Raw genomic sequence first — 18,571 nt, forward strand, 5'->3', positions numbered from 1 at the left:
CCTCCGCACTGTGCTCATCCGGAACATGCTTGATCACAGAGGGCAAGACATTCATAGACGGCGCGCAGAAATACTTTGCATATTCTGCTGCAAATACTTTACCCCAAATCTCACAATCTGTTAACTCTGGCAATAAGTCTTTCTGCAAATTAATTGTGAGAATCCTGTGTTTTTCCACAGGAGTGGTATTAGGAAACACTGCTTCCAGTTGGTCAAATTTCTCAGCAAGACAATAAAGCATATTGTACTTAGTTTGAGGGTGCTTGCCCATTACCGAATTAACCGAATTAACCGAATTAACCATGAATGGACTAATCTACATCCCGGCCGGTCCAATTTGTTCCGCTGCAAGAAACATATTGAACCAAAGCCCTATGTACCCCAACAAAAGAGGTATAAAGTTGACACAAGTCGTCAATCGGGGCATTGAGATAACGTGGATATGGTGTGAACCCGGCTAAGACTGGCCAAGTTGCCCCAGGAATTGACAAGCGACCTAACCGACCCGGAGTTACGGTGTGGGGGAGGGTGCCATACAACCAAACACTATGCTGCCATGGCGAAACTGGAATCTCTTGTGTCCTATATGGAGTATAGTTCACAGGAATCGCAGTGTGAGTGTATGTATGAAATGTATCCTCATCTGCATTTATTGCAGGAAACGTGACCCAAGAGTAGAAAAGCTCAAAGGAGAACGCCGAATATGCACTCACCACAAAGATAACAGACATACCATCGTCTGGTACTCCAAACTGCGTCAGATGACGCCGGAGCGCTGTCCAACTATGCTGAGCTATGTCAATATCACCCATGAGGACATAGAGAAGAAAAACAATTTATATAAATTGCAGTACAACAAAGGGTAGTATTCAAAATGTGAACCTTTTCATAAATCTCATGCTTGAATTAACTTATAACGCATTCATATAGGTAGGTTAATCCGTCACGCATGTTAACAGGAAAAGGTGTTGAGGGTATTGTGGACAGATACGAGCACTAATCAAGACTTTGGGCGCCATGTTGCGGGAATTCTGCTCATGCACAGAACTATGCGCAGGAAACCAGGACCTCAGTGTATTGTGGTGTACCAAAAATCCACCTCAGTGCCCAGAACCCCTATCCGACTAGCAACAGTGTCTCATTCATTCTCCGTACTACAGCGAAGCTACCAATGAACAAGCGACTTTGGGACCTCTCAGGAATAGTGGGAATCAAGAACACTCTTTTGTTTTTATTCTCATAAATGTCCACAACGTGAGCAATCAGAGACACGGTATAGTTTCAAATGTTTATTTCAACTACGTGCTCTAAGATGCAGTATATTTGCTAACATAAGTAAAAAGATGCATAAAATCAATACAATCAACATTGTTACAATTCCATAAAATACAGAGGGAGAAATCATATTATAATGATAGTGGAACCAGGTCTATAGCGCCTTGTGTACCACCCTCCCCTTGCTAGGTGCTAGGTATTATAATAATAGAAGATCTCTAGGTTAAAACCGGGAACCCCATACCTCCAAAGTCAGGTGAAGTGAACCGCATCCCAGATCAGCAGAGCTCTTTGTGGATTGAAAGGTTTTTCCCAAGTGCTAGACTCATGCATGCAGTGCAATATTAAAAGCACCTGAGTTTCAGAAATGAGCAGCTGTGTTCGTGTTGTGTTTAGAGCGTGGGCCGATCAACCTGCATCAACAGCATACATTGTTATTTTAACCTTGAACACTTTGTGCAGACTTGAGGTCGCAGTGTGAGTCTGGAGATATGGAAAACAGATCGTTCTCATGTGAAGGAAAAGCAAGCAGTTTGTCTTTATAAAAACAGAGATGTAGTGTCGTGTGCAAAAGCAGCAAAATTGCGTTTTCGCAATTAACTCACTTATGCTAACATAGCAATGTGTACAGGCAGAATCATATTCATCCCTACACTTTTACAGGTAGCATGGACAGGAACACTTGGATGTTTTTCTTTGCAACTCTTCATCGCCAAATAAAAACCACCAGTGCTTCTTTTCTTTTATTTCACATTGTGCTAGTCTCCCAGTAGATTTCCTGTTATATCACGTTTTTTTTTCTATGTGTACCGAAGTGAACAATCACTGGGAACAGACACTTTTATTATTCTACAAATCTTTGGTTTTCTTCATTTCTTCTAGTCGACTCTTCATTCATCTGGTATTTGAATAACCCACATAATTATATATTTGTTCCTGTAATTCCTTCATCTCACAATAACTGCACTGTTCTGCTCCTGTATATGTCTTCAAATGAGTCAATATTATTGTTAATGTTCGTAAGTTCTTTCTGAATTCACTGCATCTCTAGGAATATTTCTAAGTGAGTTAAATGAAGGTGTGTGTTCGCTGAGGCTATGTAGGATCAGAAATTGACAAAAGCTCGTCACACTTTTAGTGCAATTGTAAGGTTTACCCCAGGTGTGTTTGCAATTGACAAAATCACTTCTGACATTCATTGCAATGCTCTTTTTTACTCTGTGTGTGTTAGTTGATGTATCCGTAGGTTTAATAACTGACAGAAGATATTCACACATTTGCACCTGAAAGGTTTTTCTCTGTGTGCATTAACTGATGAATCCTTAATGCGAAAGATTTCCTAAAGGTACTTTTACACTCACTACAGTTGTACGGTATTTACAGAGTGTATGCAAGCTGATGTCTACATAGGCTTGATAATTGACTACATTTCTTCACACATTCATTGCACTTGAAGGCTTTTCTTCTGTGTGTGTTCGCTGATGCCTGTTTAGGATTGATAATGGACTTTAGCTTTTCAAGCATTCGTGGCATTTAAAAGATTTGTTTGCCCTTTGTGAGCTCGCTGATGATTTCCTAATGCTGAAGAGTAAGTAAAACTACTGCCACATTCACTGCAATGGTATGGTTTTTCCCCTGTGTGTATTCTCTGATGTCTGCGGAGGTTTGAAATGTGACTGAAGCTCTTTACACATTCAGTGCACTGGTATGGTTTTTCCCCTGTGTGTGTTCGCTGATGTATTTGGAGTTCTGCTAACGTACTGAAACTCTTCACACATTCACTGCAATGGTATGGTTTTTCCCCTGTGTGTATTTTCTGATGTACGTGTAGCTGTGAAATCTGAGTGAAGTTCTTTGCACATTCCTTGCAATGGAATGGTTTTTCCCCTGTGTGTATTCTCTGATGTCTGTGGAGGTGTGAAATGTGATTGAAGCTCTTTGCACATTCCTTGCAATGGTATGGTTTTTCCCCTGTGTGTGTTCGCTGATGTGTTTGGAGTACTGCTAACGTACTGAAACTCTTGGCACATTCACTGCAATGGTATGGTTTTTCCCCTGTGTGTATTCTCTGATGTGTGTGGAGGTTTGCAAGTTGACTGAAGCTCTTTACACATTCCTTGCAATGGTATGGTTTTTCCCCTGTGTGTGTTTGCTGATGTATTAGGAGTTCATGTGACCGACAGAAGCTCTTCACACATTCACTACAACGGTATGGTTTTTCCCCTGTGTGTATTCTATGATGCCTATGGAGGCTTGATAATTGACTGAAACTCTTTACACATTCCTTGCAATGGTATGGTTTTTCCCCTGTGTGTATTCGCTGATGTATTTGGAGGTGTGATAACTGATTGAAGCTCTTTACACATTCATTGCAAAGGTATTGTTTTTCCCCTGTGTGTATTCGCTGATGTCTTTGGAGGTGTGATAACTGACTGAAGCTCTTCACACATTCAGTACAATGGTATGGTTTTTCCCCTGTGTGTGTTCGCTGATGTGTTTGGAGATGTGATAACCGACTGAAGCTCTTCACACATTCAGTGCAATGGTATGGTTTTTCCCCTGTGTGTATTCTCTGATGTATATGGAGGTCTGTTAACCGACTGAAGCTCTTCACACATTCAGTGCAATGGTATGGTTTTTCCCCTGTGTGTATTATCTGATGTCTATGGAGGTCTGTTAACCGACTGAAGCTCTTTACACATTCAGTACAGTGATATGGTTTTTCCCCTGTTTGTATTCGCTGATGCTCTTTTATGGTTTCTAATTGGCTAAAGTTCTTGACATATTCAGTGGAATTGCACGATTTTTCTCCTGACCGTGTTTCCTGAAGGGTCAGCATAGTTAATAAACTACTTGCGTTATTTTCACATTCCCTGTATGCGTGTTATATTTTGGATGCTTGATTTCAGATTTAACAATAAAATACAAGACTCACTAAATACCTGCCCCATTCATAATATCAGTAAGGCTTCCTTGTGGGTGATTGCATCTTTAGATTGGATAATGGCTTCGCATGCTTGCGGGTAAAGCTTAATCTTTGTTCCGGTAGGTGCAAATTGGGACAATACTCTGTACTTTAGAGAGCAGAACTCTCCTTTCCTTCAGCCTTCAGTTTTTAGGCTCCACTTCGTTGTGCTTTTCCCTGGTGCCTGCGGTTTGGCTAGGAAGAGTTTGCAATACACCTAGAGCACTGAATGGTGGTCTGTTGCCAGTTTAGATAGAGAAGCACTGCTCTAGCCACATCATGATGATGAAGCGACTTGCAATGTGTACAGCTACTCCAAAGAGTGTCCCGGGGCAAAGCACAGGTCAGAAAAGAAAGTAAATCAGTTTGTTTCAAACATGGACAAAAAGCCAATTTTTCAACCTTTTTTAAACATTATCATATTGCTAACAGCTCAACGCTGAAATGGGATTTTGTTCCAAGCTATGGATCAAAAATAGACACGAGACCTTCCTCCAACTCTCATACCGGCCTCATGATCAAAGCTGGTGTTGGACGCTTGTTTATACAGCAGGTGATTTGTCAGTTTTGTTGCCTTAATTTTGTAGAGGTCATTTCTTCGTCTTGGGGTGTCGAGGTGCAGAGCTCAGACTCGTACACTCACTGAATTGCCTTTGACTGCTTCTTCCTGGATCTGTCCTCTGCCTTTGATTGCACTGATGTTTTTGGAGCTCCTTATTTTTGATAATTTTTTCAGGTTTAATGTGTTATCTTCATTATTCATAATCAATCCGTGCCTTTAAGTCCTATTTTCTATCGGATGCAAAGAAATGCAATATTACTAAATGCAAATGTAAAGAATGTGAATACACAATATTTAACCAGCTGGATAAGACATCTCTTCTCTACCATATTTAAAATTTTGTAAGGAACATTTTACCATACATGGATATTTCAATAAAACTGTGGTTGAACATGTCACATTGTATTTACTTCTGAAAAGGCAGTGAATTACCATTATTGACAGAGTAACTTACTAAAGAAAGGGCAGCCACAGAGAACTCGTGCTACAGGTAGAGTTTTACGTAGATATACATGGACAAGATTTAATTTAAACAGAACAGATTGTGGAAAAAGAGAGGAATCAGGAAGCGCTGCTGTTAATTTAGTTTCAGGAAGTATCTACCAAAAATAGCTCTTCAGGAAGTGTATAACAAAGGTAACTCTTCAGGAAGTATTTAACCAAGGTAACTTGGAAGTGTATAACAAAGGTAACTCTTTAGGAAGTGTCTAACAAAGGTAACTCTTCAGGAAGTATACATGACCAAGGTAACTTTTTAGGAAGTATATATGACAACGGTAACTCCAGACACCGTCTTCCACAATGCTTTCATGTTCACACTGGATCAGCTCAAATGCCAACTCCTGCCAGTTACCTTGCAGCTCATTAAGGGCCTTACTACGAGTGCGACGGCCCTCATGATCGCCGCACTCACTGTGGCGGTCCAACTGCCACCATCCTGGTGGTCTGACCGTCGTATTATGAGTGTGGTGGTGGGACCCCCACGAGGCCGCCACCCCGCGAGGATCAAGGATCCCGCTGTGGAGGCGGTCTGCAAACACCCTGAATATGTTGACAGTGCCGATGCCGACATCGCTGAGCATATTACGGTCTGCATATCCACCGCCCTTTTCATGTCGGGGACCCCACCATGAAAAGGATAAAGGACATGCAGGTAAGGGGGCCCTCACAGGGCCCCGGCCGATTCTGCTCCTTGGGTTGCATGCGGGGGGCACATGTAGCTCCACTCCATGGAATTGCGCCCTTGTTCCTGCACAGTCTGGCATGCATGACATGGCGCAGGAACGTGCTGCAGGCACTCTTAAGGTGGTTATATGCTGTTTAGGCTCTCTAATGAGCCTAATACAGCCGCCGCGAGACCGCTGCTGCACCGCCCACCCACCCTGGATTTAGGCCATAATCCGGCGGCGGGCTCTCAATGGGCGTGGCAGTCTGCCTGGTACCTCCGCTGTGGTAGTCCCATTGGAAGACCGCCACACTCGTAATAAGGCCCTAAGTCACCTTCAACACATTTTACAGCCCTCCTGGCTCAAGCATTTCTGGATCCTTCTAACCTGGAAGACTGGAGCATTATCCTGAGTTGAGGTGGATTTTCTATCAGCGTAATATATATCCATCTCCCTTGAACTATTGACTGATTCTGCCCTGAAAGACAACTTAAAAAATGAGTCTTTAGTTCTTCCTAAAGTAGGTAAAGTTAAGATCCTGTTGTATTTCAATCAGCAGATCCTTCCAGGGTTTTCTGTAAAACAGAATGAAGGGTTAATTCTAATGGCCCGTCTTTATATTGCGCACACAGATAAAGCAAAGAAATATTAAATCCTGTCATTTATTATTCAACGATATCAGTCATTTATTCCTTATAGAGAATCCATCACAACTAATAATTTAACTGAAATATCCCCCAATCCAACAGATGTGTGCATATTAATAATTGCTTTCCATGTTCCTGTTTTCCATGATATTTGACTTATTGTGGTCTGTCTGAAGGCCAGGATGCTACTTTGTGACTCAACAGGGCTTTGGTAGAGCGGGAGGAGGTGTCTGATGTCCACAGGTGAAGTCACATTCCTCCATTCCCATATTTCTTTTATCCAGGTATACCTCATTCCATGTCCTTCACCTCCCTACTCCCCTCGGTCTGTGTACTCACTCTACACACTTGAAGCATGCACACAGCAGACGTCAGATAATAGTCATAGCCTGATAGTGCAGAGGCCATGGTTGGTAGTATGGTGATCACAAGCTTCGTTTCAGAAGGTTATCTGGGAGGTCCAAACAGAGGAGGCACACAGGCGGGTGCTTATGAGGTACAAACAGAGGAGGAGCACAGGTAGGTGCTTATGAGGTATAAACAGAAGGTGCACAGGTAGGTGCTTAGGAAGTACAAACAGAGGAGGAGCTCAGGTATGTGCTTATGAGGTATAAACAGAAGGTGCACAGGTAGGTGCTTAGGAAGTACAAACAGAGGAGGAGCTCAGGTAGGTGCTAATGAGGTATAAACAGAGGAGATGCACAGGTAGGTACTTATGAGGTACAAACAGAGGAGGCGCACAGGTAGAGGCTTATGAGGTACAAACAGAGGAGGTGCACAGGTAGGTGCTAATGAGGTATAAACAGAGGAGGTGCACAGGTTGGTGCTTATGAGGTATAAAGAGAGGAGGTGCTCTTAAGGTATAAACAGAGGAGATGCAGAGGTAGGTGCCTATGAGGTATAAACAGAGGAGGTGCATAGGTAGGGGCTTATGATGTACAGAGGCGGCACACAGGTAGGTGGGTGTACCCCTCTGCGTCTGCTTCCATCTGTACTAGGCGGTGTATTGGTGTCCACTGGATCCTATTCCTACAGCCTCACGTGGACACTTGCTGCGTGGATGTCACAACATCGACCCCTTAGTTCAGGGGAGCAGAGCCTCAGGAAACACAACACCTGGAGGCCGTCTGCCTCGAGGGAGAGATCCAGGTGAGGGTTCCTTGTTTAGGACTAACTGCTGTCAGCTCATTGACACCTTTAGGCATTTGTTTGCGCTCTATAAATCCTTTTTATTTCATACAACGTTAGAGAGACATCAAGATGAACAGGAAAATGGAAAAGTGAAGAGGGTGAAGGAGGAACACCAGGAGAACACCAGGCATAAACAAGATATTGAAGGCAAGAACAGATAATGAGGAACAGAAATTGGGGAATTGACAAAAATGTCAGTCTTGTTGGCTGCAATAAAGCACTTAAAAGCATTGTGAGAAAGTGAGGATATGCAAACTGAGCTCTCTTTGTGTTGTTGCATTTATTACAATCATTTCAGTTGCCGTTATTATTATTGTTAATGTATAACTATTATTGCATACACTAGGTCTCACAAGAAGAATCAAAGCACTAAGTGGTTATCTACTCCTGGATACCACTGAAGGCTTCCAGGAGCACACAACAAACCATGCTCTGTGACATGCCCCGGTGTGAGCAACACTCTTGGATAAACTGTAACAAAAGCAATGCAAGTACTGTATAAATGCTAGCGCGGTACAGTATCTTGCAGGCACTGAAGGATGCATGGCTCAGCAGTCTGTCAGCAAAAACCCTAAAGAGGCATGCATGACTCAGCAATTAGAGCACAAATATATCTGAAGAATGCATGGCTCAGCAGTCTGTCAGCAAAAAACCCTAAAGAGGCATGCATGACTCAGCAATCAGAGAACAAATAAATTTAAAGAATGCATGGCTCAGCAGTCCGTCTGCAAAAACCCTAAAGAGGCATGCATGACTCAGCAATCAGAGCACAAATAAATTTGAAGAATGCATGGCTCAGCAGTCCGTCTGCAAAAACCCTAAAGAGGCATGCATGACTCAGCAATCAGAGCACAAATAATTCTGAAGAATGCATGGCTCAGCAGGGTCCACTATCAGACTGTTGTGACGCATGCAGGCAGCAGGATTCTTGCATGAAGTTATGCTGTTCTATAACTCACTCTTTAACTTGTTATCATCCATGCTCCTGGTTACTTGTTCAGGGTCTAATGTAGTATAGGCCTCTAATCTTGTTTTGCCTGAAGAGCCAATGTCTCTCATTTAATATCTCTGTTCTGCCCATAGACGGTACTGCCGTCGCACATCCTAAGTTCTTACATTCGGGGAGGGAGGTAGGGAGGGGATGTGGGGGACAAGGGTGAGAAGGGGGAGAGGGGTGGGGAGGGATTGAAAATGGGGTTGTATACTACACTGGTTGTTTCCTTCTGCTTTGTTTTCTGTTTCTTTTACGTTGCGAAAGATAACGCTTTTATAGTATCACACAGGTCATGCGTTTACCAATGCCCACATACTAGAGATAAACCACGAACCCTTCGAATTGTAGTCTCATACTGCGCAACAACTGGTATACAGAGTGTAGGAGAGTAGGGTCTGCTATCCTATGGTCACCCCAAATTTTTGCTTTTTGCTTCACTGGTTTTCGACTACTGAGGCTGTGGGCCTGCTGATCAGACCCCCAGCCTGCTGTTCTCTCACTAAATTAATGACACATGTGCTATAGGCACATACCAATTGGAAATTGACTCCTTGTCAGCCCCTGTAGAATGCACTATAGGTGCACAGGGCACAGGAGCCACTAAGGCCTACCAGGGGCTGCAGCATATCTTTTGCCACCCCTGGCTGGTTCTTAAATTGACACAACTGGCTGATCACTCAGCTGGGGTAAGGTGGTGTACACACCCCTTGCTTAGATATAGTATACCTATGTCTAAACCTATATCTGGACACATGTAAACCTGTGAGCCACTCCTATAGACAGGCCTCACCAATCCTGGAGGCTGGGTGCATGGTTTTTATGTGAGATGGAGCTCTAGCATGAGCTGAGCCTGTCTGCAGCCGTCGGGAACAAATCCCTAAGCTGTTTCAGGATAATGCCATACCATATACTATTAAGTGCCTTATAATCCTCGCGGTTATTTAGCAACTCTGGTTTGGCTTTATCAAAACATGTCGTGTAAGGTGTCATACGCTTTGGAATACCATCCCCTCGCCAGTTCTGGCGACGGGGATGGCATTCCACCCCTCTAGAGGGGTAAGACATGTTACTTCACTTTAATGCGGTTGATTTCTCCAAAGGCCTTAAGATCCACAAAATGGATGCCTCTGCCACAGACAAATGTCTGGACCCCTGGAGCTGACCGAAACCCAGTCAAGGGGGTCCTGGACAAAGGGTTTCCTGTCACAGGAGGGTGTCACCGCCCTCCAGACAGGAGATAGTGTATTGTAGCAGGGAGGTTTGAAAGAAACCAGACACTGCCTGGGGCGCACAAGGCTGCCCCTTGCATAATCCGGCCAAACCGGTTCTGGGGCACTCCAGCCCTCGTGCCAGGGCGGCCTGGATCAAAGGAAGGGGGTGTATCCACCCACTTCCTGGGTCCCACCCATAGGAGGGGACCTAGCAGGTAATCACGCCCACCAGATTCGAATAAGAGTGGGAGCAGTGCCAATGCACATCAGATTTCCTGGAAGAAACATTTGAAACGATATTCTGGACCCTTCGCCCTCCATCTCAACGTGGAAGCCCGAAGAATCTCCCTTGTGGTCAAGGAGTGACCACCCTGCAGCAGCAGGCACCATCCAGCCCTCGACGTCTACTTAGTTGCAGTTCCCGCCGGAACTCGAGCGACTGAGATCGACGAGATCAAGCCTGCCCAGCTTCTAACAGCCCGATCCACAGTCCCTGCAAAGCTGAGACCCGTGGAGGCGACCGGAAGCGTGGGGCACGCCATCTTGAAGTGACCACGAGACGCTGACCGTGCAGCCCACGAGTGACCCTCGAAGCTGTACACCGGGGTTTGAGAAGCCCCCACCCTGAGCTACTCCTGAGCCGAAGTTCAGCCCTCCACACTCGACGAGTGCTGCGTGGGGCCCTTTGGCACGATTTGGCTCAACGCGTTGGCCCGGTCACTTGCCAGCTGGCTTGTGGTCCCTGTGCCGACGAACTACAAAAGAAGACTCGTGATTCTGGTTGCTCCAGACCCACACCAGCTCCCCTGAAAGGGAGCCCCGACTCTGACCTTCCTGGTCCGAGTGAGACGCCATCTTCCAATCCCGCGTGGATTGCTCTTACCAAGGCTTGTTTGCTCCAAACCGGAAGCCGACTGCACCGACGGTGAGAGCCTGCGTGGGACAGATCGTGACCTGCTCCTGGACGTCGCAGATGCCCCAGAGCCCACGTGACAGCGAAGAGAAGCGCCTCGACGACCACCTGATTGCGCCCGACATTGCCTGGTTCCGTCCTGGTTCCACCCTGGTCACTGCTGAGTGACCCAGACTCTGTCCCCTCTGCTTTCAGGTACTCTACAACTTGAGTCCACCCTTGGACTCCACCGGACACTTCGTCTTCACCCTGCCTGCAGCCCTTTCAGCTTCAAGCACCAAGAGCCTGCGTGTCAAAACCCGACGCCACTTCGACCCTGTGCACCCACTTCCTGTGGGTGAGGTAACTTTGCTCCGCCGGTGTTCCCACACTGGTGCACACCTCTAGGGTCTGTGTGTTAAGTTTTGTTCCTCTAGGTTCAGCGGAAGTGTCCTTAAACTTTAACTATTTGACTTTTACGCACCATTGGTTAACATTGGTGCATGCGTGCGCTTTCCGCACATCTCCCGAATCCCGAGGGCCATTCCCGACTTCAGCATTGCTTGTCCTGACTGCTCCCAGCGATTCCCTAGGCCCTAGGCCTAACCACTGTTCGAGTGGCCTCTCTTATACCACTTGTTTAGTATATGGTTTGAGTGGCCCCCTGCCCTCATCCATAATTGTGCAACTTTGTATGTTTAAACAGTGCTTTTGATTTAACGCTTGTGCCCCTTTATTCATAAAGAATACTGGGGATTGTTTTTAGTAATAAACACATATATTTTTATAATATATACTTGTGTGGTGTCCTTTCATTTGGTATTACAGGATTGTATGTGGTAAAACAGCTCGCTTAACACGACCTCTTAAGTTAAGCCTTTAGGCTGCTTAGTCCATGCTACCCCTAGGATAGCTTGTCTAATAAGGTTGACTTACAACCAGACACCATAAGGGGATTGTTTGGTCAGGTAGTAGGTGGTTCCAGAATTGGAAACATCCCCTACCAGGCCAACTTCTCACATTGGTGAGCAGCGGTGCGGATTTGAGCTTGCTGTTGTTTTACCATTGCAATCTTTATATCAAATTGAAAGATCACATCAAGTACCTCTAGGTACATATAAAATCAAAAGCTTAGCATATTAAGTTCTACTGAACTTAGTAGTTGTAGGTTGAAGGGAGTAGCACACCCCTGACTACAACTCACTAGCAAGGTCCAGTAGGAAAACACTTAGTGTAGGTAAGTGCACCACTTACACCTCACTAGTAACCATGTCTGACACAGGAAAAGCCTCAGGGTCTGCTCCTGTGACAGTTGACCCTACCCAGGCAACTTTTGGATATGACAAACTAACCCGCAGAGACTTGATTGCCTTGTGCAAAGCAAGAGGGTTAAAAAGGGGCAGAAGCCCCACCTGCCTAATCCTGGTAGAAATCCTAGAACAGGATGACTTAGAGAAGGCAAAAGCAGCTTCCCTAGATACAGGAACTGGAGGGAACCCCCCTGTAGTTGATCCCCCTGAAGAGGAGGATGATGATGACTTGGATGAGGACTCAGATGGTGGGGACTCACAAGTACAGGATCAGGGTAGCCAGGTTCCAGTTGGTAGGCTTAGCCAGGCCAACTTGGACCTACTGGGGAATGGAGAGGGCCAGCACCTCCCCAGAACCCAACATGTGATTCTCCCAGGCAACAGAAGAGTGAGATCTCCCTCAGGGGACTCTCATCTTTCTAGTGCCTCCAGAGAATCAGAGAGAGGCATGAGTGCTTCTCAGAAAGCTGAGCATAGGGCTAGAATGAGGGCTGTCAGACTCCAGATAGAGAGAGAGGAGGTAGCCCTGAGTCAAGCTAAGCTTACCTTAGCTCAAGCTAAACTTGCCTTGGCAAGAGAGCAGAAATTAAGTGGCTTAGATGTCACTGGTGGCAGCAATTTTCCAAGAGAAAAAGACAGGGCCTATGACAATAGAAACCTGACCAAGATTGTGCCCCCCTTTAAAGAAGGGGATGACATCCACAAATGGATGACTGCTCTTGAGAGAGCCTGCATGGTACAGCAGGTTCCTGAGAATCAGTGGGCTGCAATTTTGTGGTACTCCTTTTCTGAGAAAGGGAGGGACAGGCTCCTCACAGTTAGACCTGAGGATGCCAAAAACTACTCTGTTTTGAAGAGTGCTCTCATTGAAGGGTATGGCCTAACCACTGAGCAATACAGGTTGTTGTTCAGAGACACCCAGAAAGCACAGACTCAAGACTGGACTGATTTTGTGGAGTGTGCCACTAAGGCTTTGGAGGGTTGGTTACAGGGAAGTAAAGTTTCAGACTATACAGGATTGTACAATCTTATGATGAGAGAACAGATCCTTAATAACTGTACAAACCAGCTGTTGCATCAATACCTTATTGACTCTGATCTGACCTCTCCCCAAGAATTGGGAAAGAAGGCAGACAAATGGGTCAGAACAAGGATTAAGCAGAAACCCCAGAACCAAGGTGGTGACCAGAAGAAAACAGACCAGAAGGGTGGTAATCAGAATCAGAAAGATAAAGAAAAAGACCAGAAGTCTTCAGGCCCCCAAACTAATAGTAAGGAGGGTGGTTCCCAAAATGGTAACAAGAAGAAGAAGAACAAAGGTCCAAAGACACCTTGGTGTAATACCTGCAAATCAGTTTCACACTGGGGCAGTGAGTGCACCAAGGCAAATCCAGTTCCCACCACTACAGCTCCTAAAGCAACTGCAACCCCAAGTACAGTAAGCAGTGGTGGAACACAGTCCAAGGGTGTAGCTGGGTTGACCCTGGGTATTGAAGTAGGATCTGGCCTAGTCAGAGTCCCTACACAGGCAGTTCTCCTGTATGATGTGGACATTGAGTTGCCCACTGCAGTAAGCCCCACTAACCTGGGCAAATACAGGCAGACTCCCTTAATAAATGAGAAACTGGCTCAGGCTTACAGGGACACATGTGCTAGTGTCACCATGGTGACCCCTGGCTTTGTGGACCCTGGACAGATTGTACTAGGAGAGAGCTACCTAGTAACCAATGCAAGCAACTCCACTACCTCCCATAGTGTGGCAGTTGTGAACTTCTCCTGGGGAGGGGTTGATGGCCTAAAGAAAGTTGTGGTGAGTGCAGACCTACCAGTAGACTGTCTGTTAGGCAATGACCTTGAAAGCTCAGCATGGTCAGAAGTGGAGTACAGGACTCATGCAGAAATGCTAGGGATTTCAGAGCATGTCCTTGCCATGACAAGGGCTCAGGCTAAGAAGTGCCTTCCTGAACCAGTGGTGGATCTTGAGACAATAGACCAGCCACAGCCCAAGAGAAGGAGCAAGAGAGGAAAGGCCTCGCCTTCCACCTTGCCCCAGGTTGAGGATCAGGTTTCAGAGGAAACTGATTCTGCAGTCCAAGAGGAGACTGTCTCTGAGGAGCTTGAACCTGACCAGGTTGAGTTTCTGGGGACAGGGGGACCCTCAAGGGCAGACCTGAGGCAGGCTCAATTAGATTGCCCTTCCCTTGAACCCCTCAGACAGCAGGCTGCTGCTGAGGCTGCTGGGGATGCCCAAGGTACCCATACTGTGTATTGGGATGAGGGACTCCTTTACTCAGAGGCTAGAGCCCCCAAGCCTGGCATGACCAGGAGGTTGGTGATACCTCTGCAGTTTAGGGGATTCCTCCTTACCTTGGCCCATGATATTCCCCTTGCAGGACACTTAGGCCAGAACAAGACGTGGGACAGGCTTGTTCCACACTTTCACTGGCCTCACATGTCAGAGGATGTCAAGGAGTTTTGTCGCTCCTGTGTCACTTGCCAAGCCAGTGGTAAGTCAGGTGGCACAACAAAGGCCCCCCTAATACCACTACCTGTGGTGGGGGTCCCCTTTGAGAGAGTTGGAATTGATATTGTGGGTCCAATGGACCCCCAAACAGCATCTGGGAACAGATTCATACTGGTGGTAGTGGATCATGCCACCAGGTACCCAGAGGCTATTCCCCTAAGGACCACCACAGCACCTGTGGTGGCAAAAGCCCTCATTGCAGTTTTCTCAAGAGTGGGCTTTCCTAAGGAGGTACTATCAGATAGAGGGACAAATTTTATGTCCAGCTATCTAAAAGCAATGTGGAAGGAATGTGGAGTAAACTATAAGTTTACCACCCCATATCATCCACAATGCAATGGGCTTGTGGAGAGATTTAACAAGACCCTAAAAGGCATGATAAAAGGATTACCAGAGAAGCTCAGGCGGAAATGGGACATTCTTTTACCCTGCCTGCTCTTTGCTTACAGAGAGGTCCCACAGAAGGGGGTTGGCTACAGCCCTTTTGAACTTTTGTTTGGCCACCCTGTGAGAGGTCCATTGTGTTTGGTGAAGGAAGGATGGGAGTTACCTCTCAAAAAGCCCAAACTAGACATAGTGGACTATGTACTTGGTCTCCGCTCCAGGATGGCTGAGTACATGGAAAGAGCATCAAAAAACCTGGAGGCCAGCCAAGAATTGCAGAAAGCTTGGCATGACCAAAAGGCTGTACTGGTAGAGTTCCAACCAGGACAGAAGGTATGGGTACTGGAGCCAGTGGCTCCAGCAGCACTCCAAGACAAATGGAGTGGACCCTATCCTATTATTGAGAAGAAAGGGGAAGTCACCTACTTGGTAGACTTTGGAACACCCAGGAGCCCTCACAGGGTAATCCATGTGAATCGCTTGAAAGCATTTGTAGACAGGGAGGACATGAGCTTGCTCATGGCCACAGATGGGGAACAGGAGGAAGAGAGTGACCCTCTCCCAGACCTGCTTTCCCAGAACCCTGATGATGGTTCAGTTGATGGAGTAGCCTTGGCAGGCAGCCTCACTGACCAGCAACAGAGGGACTGCAGACAAGTTTTGCAGGCTCACAGGCAAATGTTTTCACTCACACCCAGCCAAACTGACTGGTGTACCCATGTTGTGGACACTGGTGACAGTCTGCCTGTCAAGAATAAGATCTACAGGCAACCTGATCATGTCAGGGATTGCATCAAGGCTGAGGTGCAAAAGATGTTGGAGCTTGGAGTGATTGAGCCATCAGAGAGCCCATGGGCCAGCCCAGTAGTCCTGGTGCCAAAACCTCATACCCAAGATGGTAAGAGAGAAATGAGGTTTTGCGTGGATTACAGGGGTCTCAATGCTGTCACTAGGACAGATGCTCACCCCATTCCAAGAGCAGATGAGCTCATTGACAGATTGGCTTCCGCCAAGTTTCTGAGCACATTTGATCTGACAGCTGGCTACTGGCAAATCAGACTAGCTGAGGAGTCAAAAGCCAAAACAGCATTCTCTACCCCTAGTGGACATTATCAGTTTGTGGTAATGCCCTTTGGTTTGAAGAATGCACCTGCCACTTTCCAAAGGTTGGTGAACCAAGTCCTTACTGGGTTGGATGACTTTTGTGCAGCTTATCTGGATGATATTGCTGTCTTTAGCTCCACCTGGGAGGATCACCTGATCCACCTGAAGAAAGTTTTGGAGGCCCTGCAAAAGGCAGGCCTAACTATCAAGGCCACAAAGTGCCAGATAGGGCAGAGTAAGGTTGTATACCTGGGCCACCTAGTAGGTGGAGGCCAGGTTCAGCCACTGGAAAGCAAAATCCAGGCCATACAGGACTGGGCTCCTCCAGTTACCCAGACACAAGTCAGAGCCTTCTTGGGCCTGACTGGGTATTACAGAAAGTTTGTGAAAAACTATGGGTCTATAGTGACACCATTAAATGACTTGACATCCAAGAAGATGCCAAAAAAGGTTCAGTGGACAGTTAGCTGTCAGAAGGCATTTGAAGACCTGAAGAAGGCCATGTGCTCTGCACCTATCCTAAAGAGTCCTGACTACTCCAAACAGTTCATTGTTCAGACAGATGCTTCTGAGTTGGGGGTGGGAGCTGTACTCTCACAACTTAATCAAGATGGTCAAGACCAGCCAATTGCTTTCATTAGCAGGAGGCTAACCCCAAGAGAAAAACGTTGGTCAGCCATTGAGAGGGAGGCCTTTGCTGTGGTTTGGGCATTAAAGAAGTTGAGGTCCTACTTGTTTGGAACTCACTTCCTGGTGCAAACAGACCATAAGCCCCTCTTATGGCTTAATCAGATGAAGGGTGAAAATCCCAAACTGCTCAGGTGGTCCATTTCCCTACAGGGGATGGACTTTACAGTGGAGCACCGCCCAGGGACTGACCATGGTAATGCAGATGGTCTCTCCAGGTACTTCCACTTAGAACATGAAGACTTATCTGGTCAAGGTTAGTTTAATGTCCCTGCGTTTGGGGGGGGGTTGTGTAGGAGAGTAGGGTCTGCTATCCTATGGTCACCCCAAATTTTTGCTTTTTGCTTCACTGGTTTTCGACTACTGAGGCTGTGGGCCTGCTGATCAGACCCCCAGCCTGCTGTTCTCTCACTAAATTAATGACACATGTGCTATAGGCACATACCAATTGGAAATGGACTCCTTGTCAGCCCCTGTAGAATGCACTATAGGTGCACAGGGCACAGGAGCCACTAAGGCCTACCAGGGGCTGCAGCATATCTTTTGCCACCCCTGGCTGGTTCTTAAATTGACACAACTGGCTGATCACTCAGCTGGGGTAAGGTGGTGTACACACCCCTTGCTTAGATATAGTATACCTATGTCTAAACCTATATCTGGACACATGTAAACCTGTGAGCCACTCCTATAGACAGGCCTCACCAATCCTGGAGGCTGGGTGCATGGTTTTTATGTGAGATGGAGCTCTAGCATGAGCTGAGCCTGTCTGCAGCCGTCGGGAACAAATCCCTAAGCTGTTTCAGGATAATGCCATACCATATACTATTAAGTGCCTTATAATCCTCGCGGTTATTTAGCAACTCTGGTTTGGCTTTATCAAAACATGTCGTGTAAGGTGTCATACGCTTTGGAATACCATCCCCTCGCCAGTTCTGGCGACGGGGATGGCATTCCACCCCTCTAGAGGGGTAAGACATGTTACTTCACTTTAATGCGGTTGATTTCTCCAAAGGCCTTAAGATCCACAAAATGGATGCCTCTGCCACAGACAAATGTCTGGACCCCTGGAGCTGACCGAAACCCAGTCAAGGGGGTCCTGGACAAAGGGTTTCCTGTCACAGGAGGGTGTCACCGCCCTCCAGACAGGAGATAGTGTATTGTAGCAGGGAGGTTTGAAAGAAACCAGACACTGCCTGGGGCGCACAAGGCTGCCCCTTGCATAATCCGGCCAAACCGGTTCTGGGGCACTCCAGCCCTCGTGCCAGGGCGGCCTGGATCAAAGGAAGGGGGTGTATCCACCCACTTCCTGGGTCCCACCCATAGGAGGGGACCTAGCAGGTAATCACGCCCACCAGATTCGAATAAGAGTGGGAGCAGTGCCAATGCACATCAGATTTCCTGGAAGAAACATTTGAAACGATATTCTGGACCCTTCGCCCTCCATCTCAACGTGGAAGCCCGAAGAATCTCCCTTGTGGTCAAGGAGTGACCACCCTGCAGCAGCAGGCACCATCCAGCCCTCGACGTCTACTTAGTTGCAGTTCCCGCCGGAACTCGAGCGACTGAGATCGACGAGATCAAGCCTGCCCAGCTTCTAACAGCCCGATCCACAGTCCCTGCAAAGCTGAGACCCGTGGAGGCGACCGGAAGCGTGGGGCA

General features: G+C 46.7%; 1 protein-coding gene across 2 annotated transcripts in view; it reads right to left on the reverse strand.

The window, feature by feature from the left end:
* Window positions 1–1,278: 1,278 nt before the first annotated feature.
* The window catches only part of LOC144805951 (uncharacterized), a 36,065-nt gene continuing 18,772 nt past the window's right edge, over window positions 1,279–18,571 (reverse strand). The window contains exons 3-4 of one of the 2 annotated variants that reach the window (XM_078672411.1): window positions 6,356–6,446; window positions 1,279–5,032 (exon numbers count right to left, since the gene is read on the reverse strand). In XM_078672411.1, the coding sequence (XP_078528537.1) occupies window positions 2,792–4,114 (1,323 nt within the window). In that variant the 5' untranslated portion in view covers window positions 4,115–5,032; window positions 6,356–6,446 and the 3' untranslated portion in view covers window positions 1,279–2,791. Of the gene's footprint in view, window positions 5,033–6,355; window positions 6,716–18,571 lie in introns of those variants that run through there. The other variant, XM_078672412.1, reaches the window with a different exon arrangement.

The sequence above is a fragment of the Lissotriton helveticus genome (genome assembly GCF_964261635.1).
Source record: "Lissotriton helveticus chromosome 1_1 unlocalized genomic scaffold, aLisHel1.1 SUPER_1_unloc_35, whole genome shotgun sequence".
NCBI lineage: Eukaryota > Metazoa > Chordata > Amphibia > Caudata > Salamandridae > Lissotriton > Lissotriton helveticus.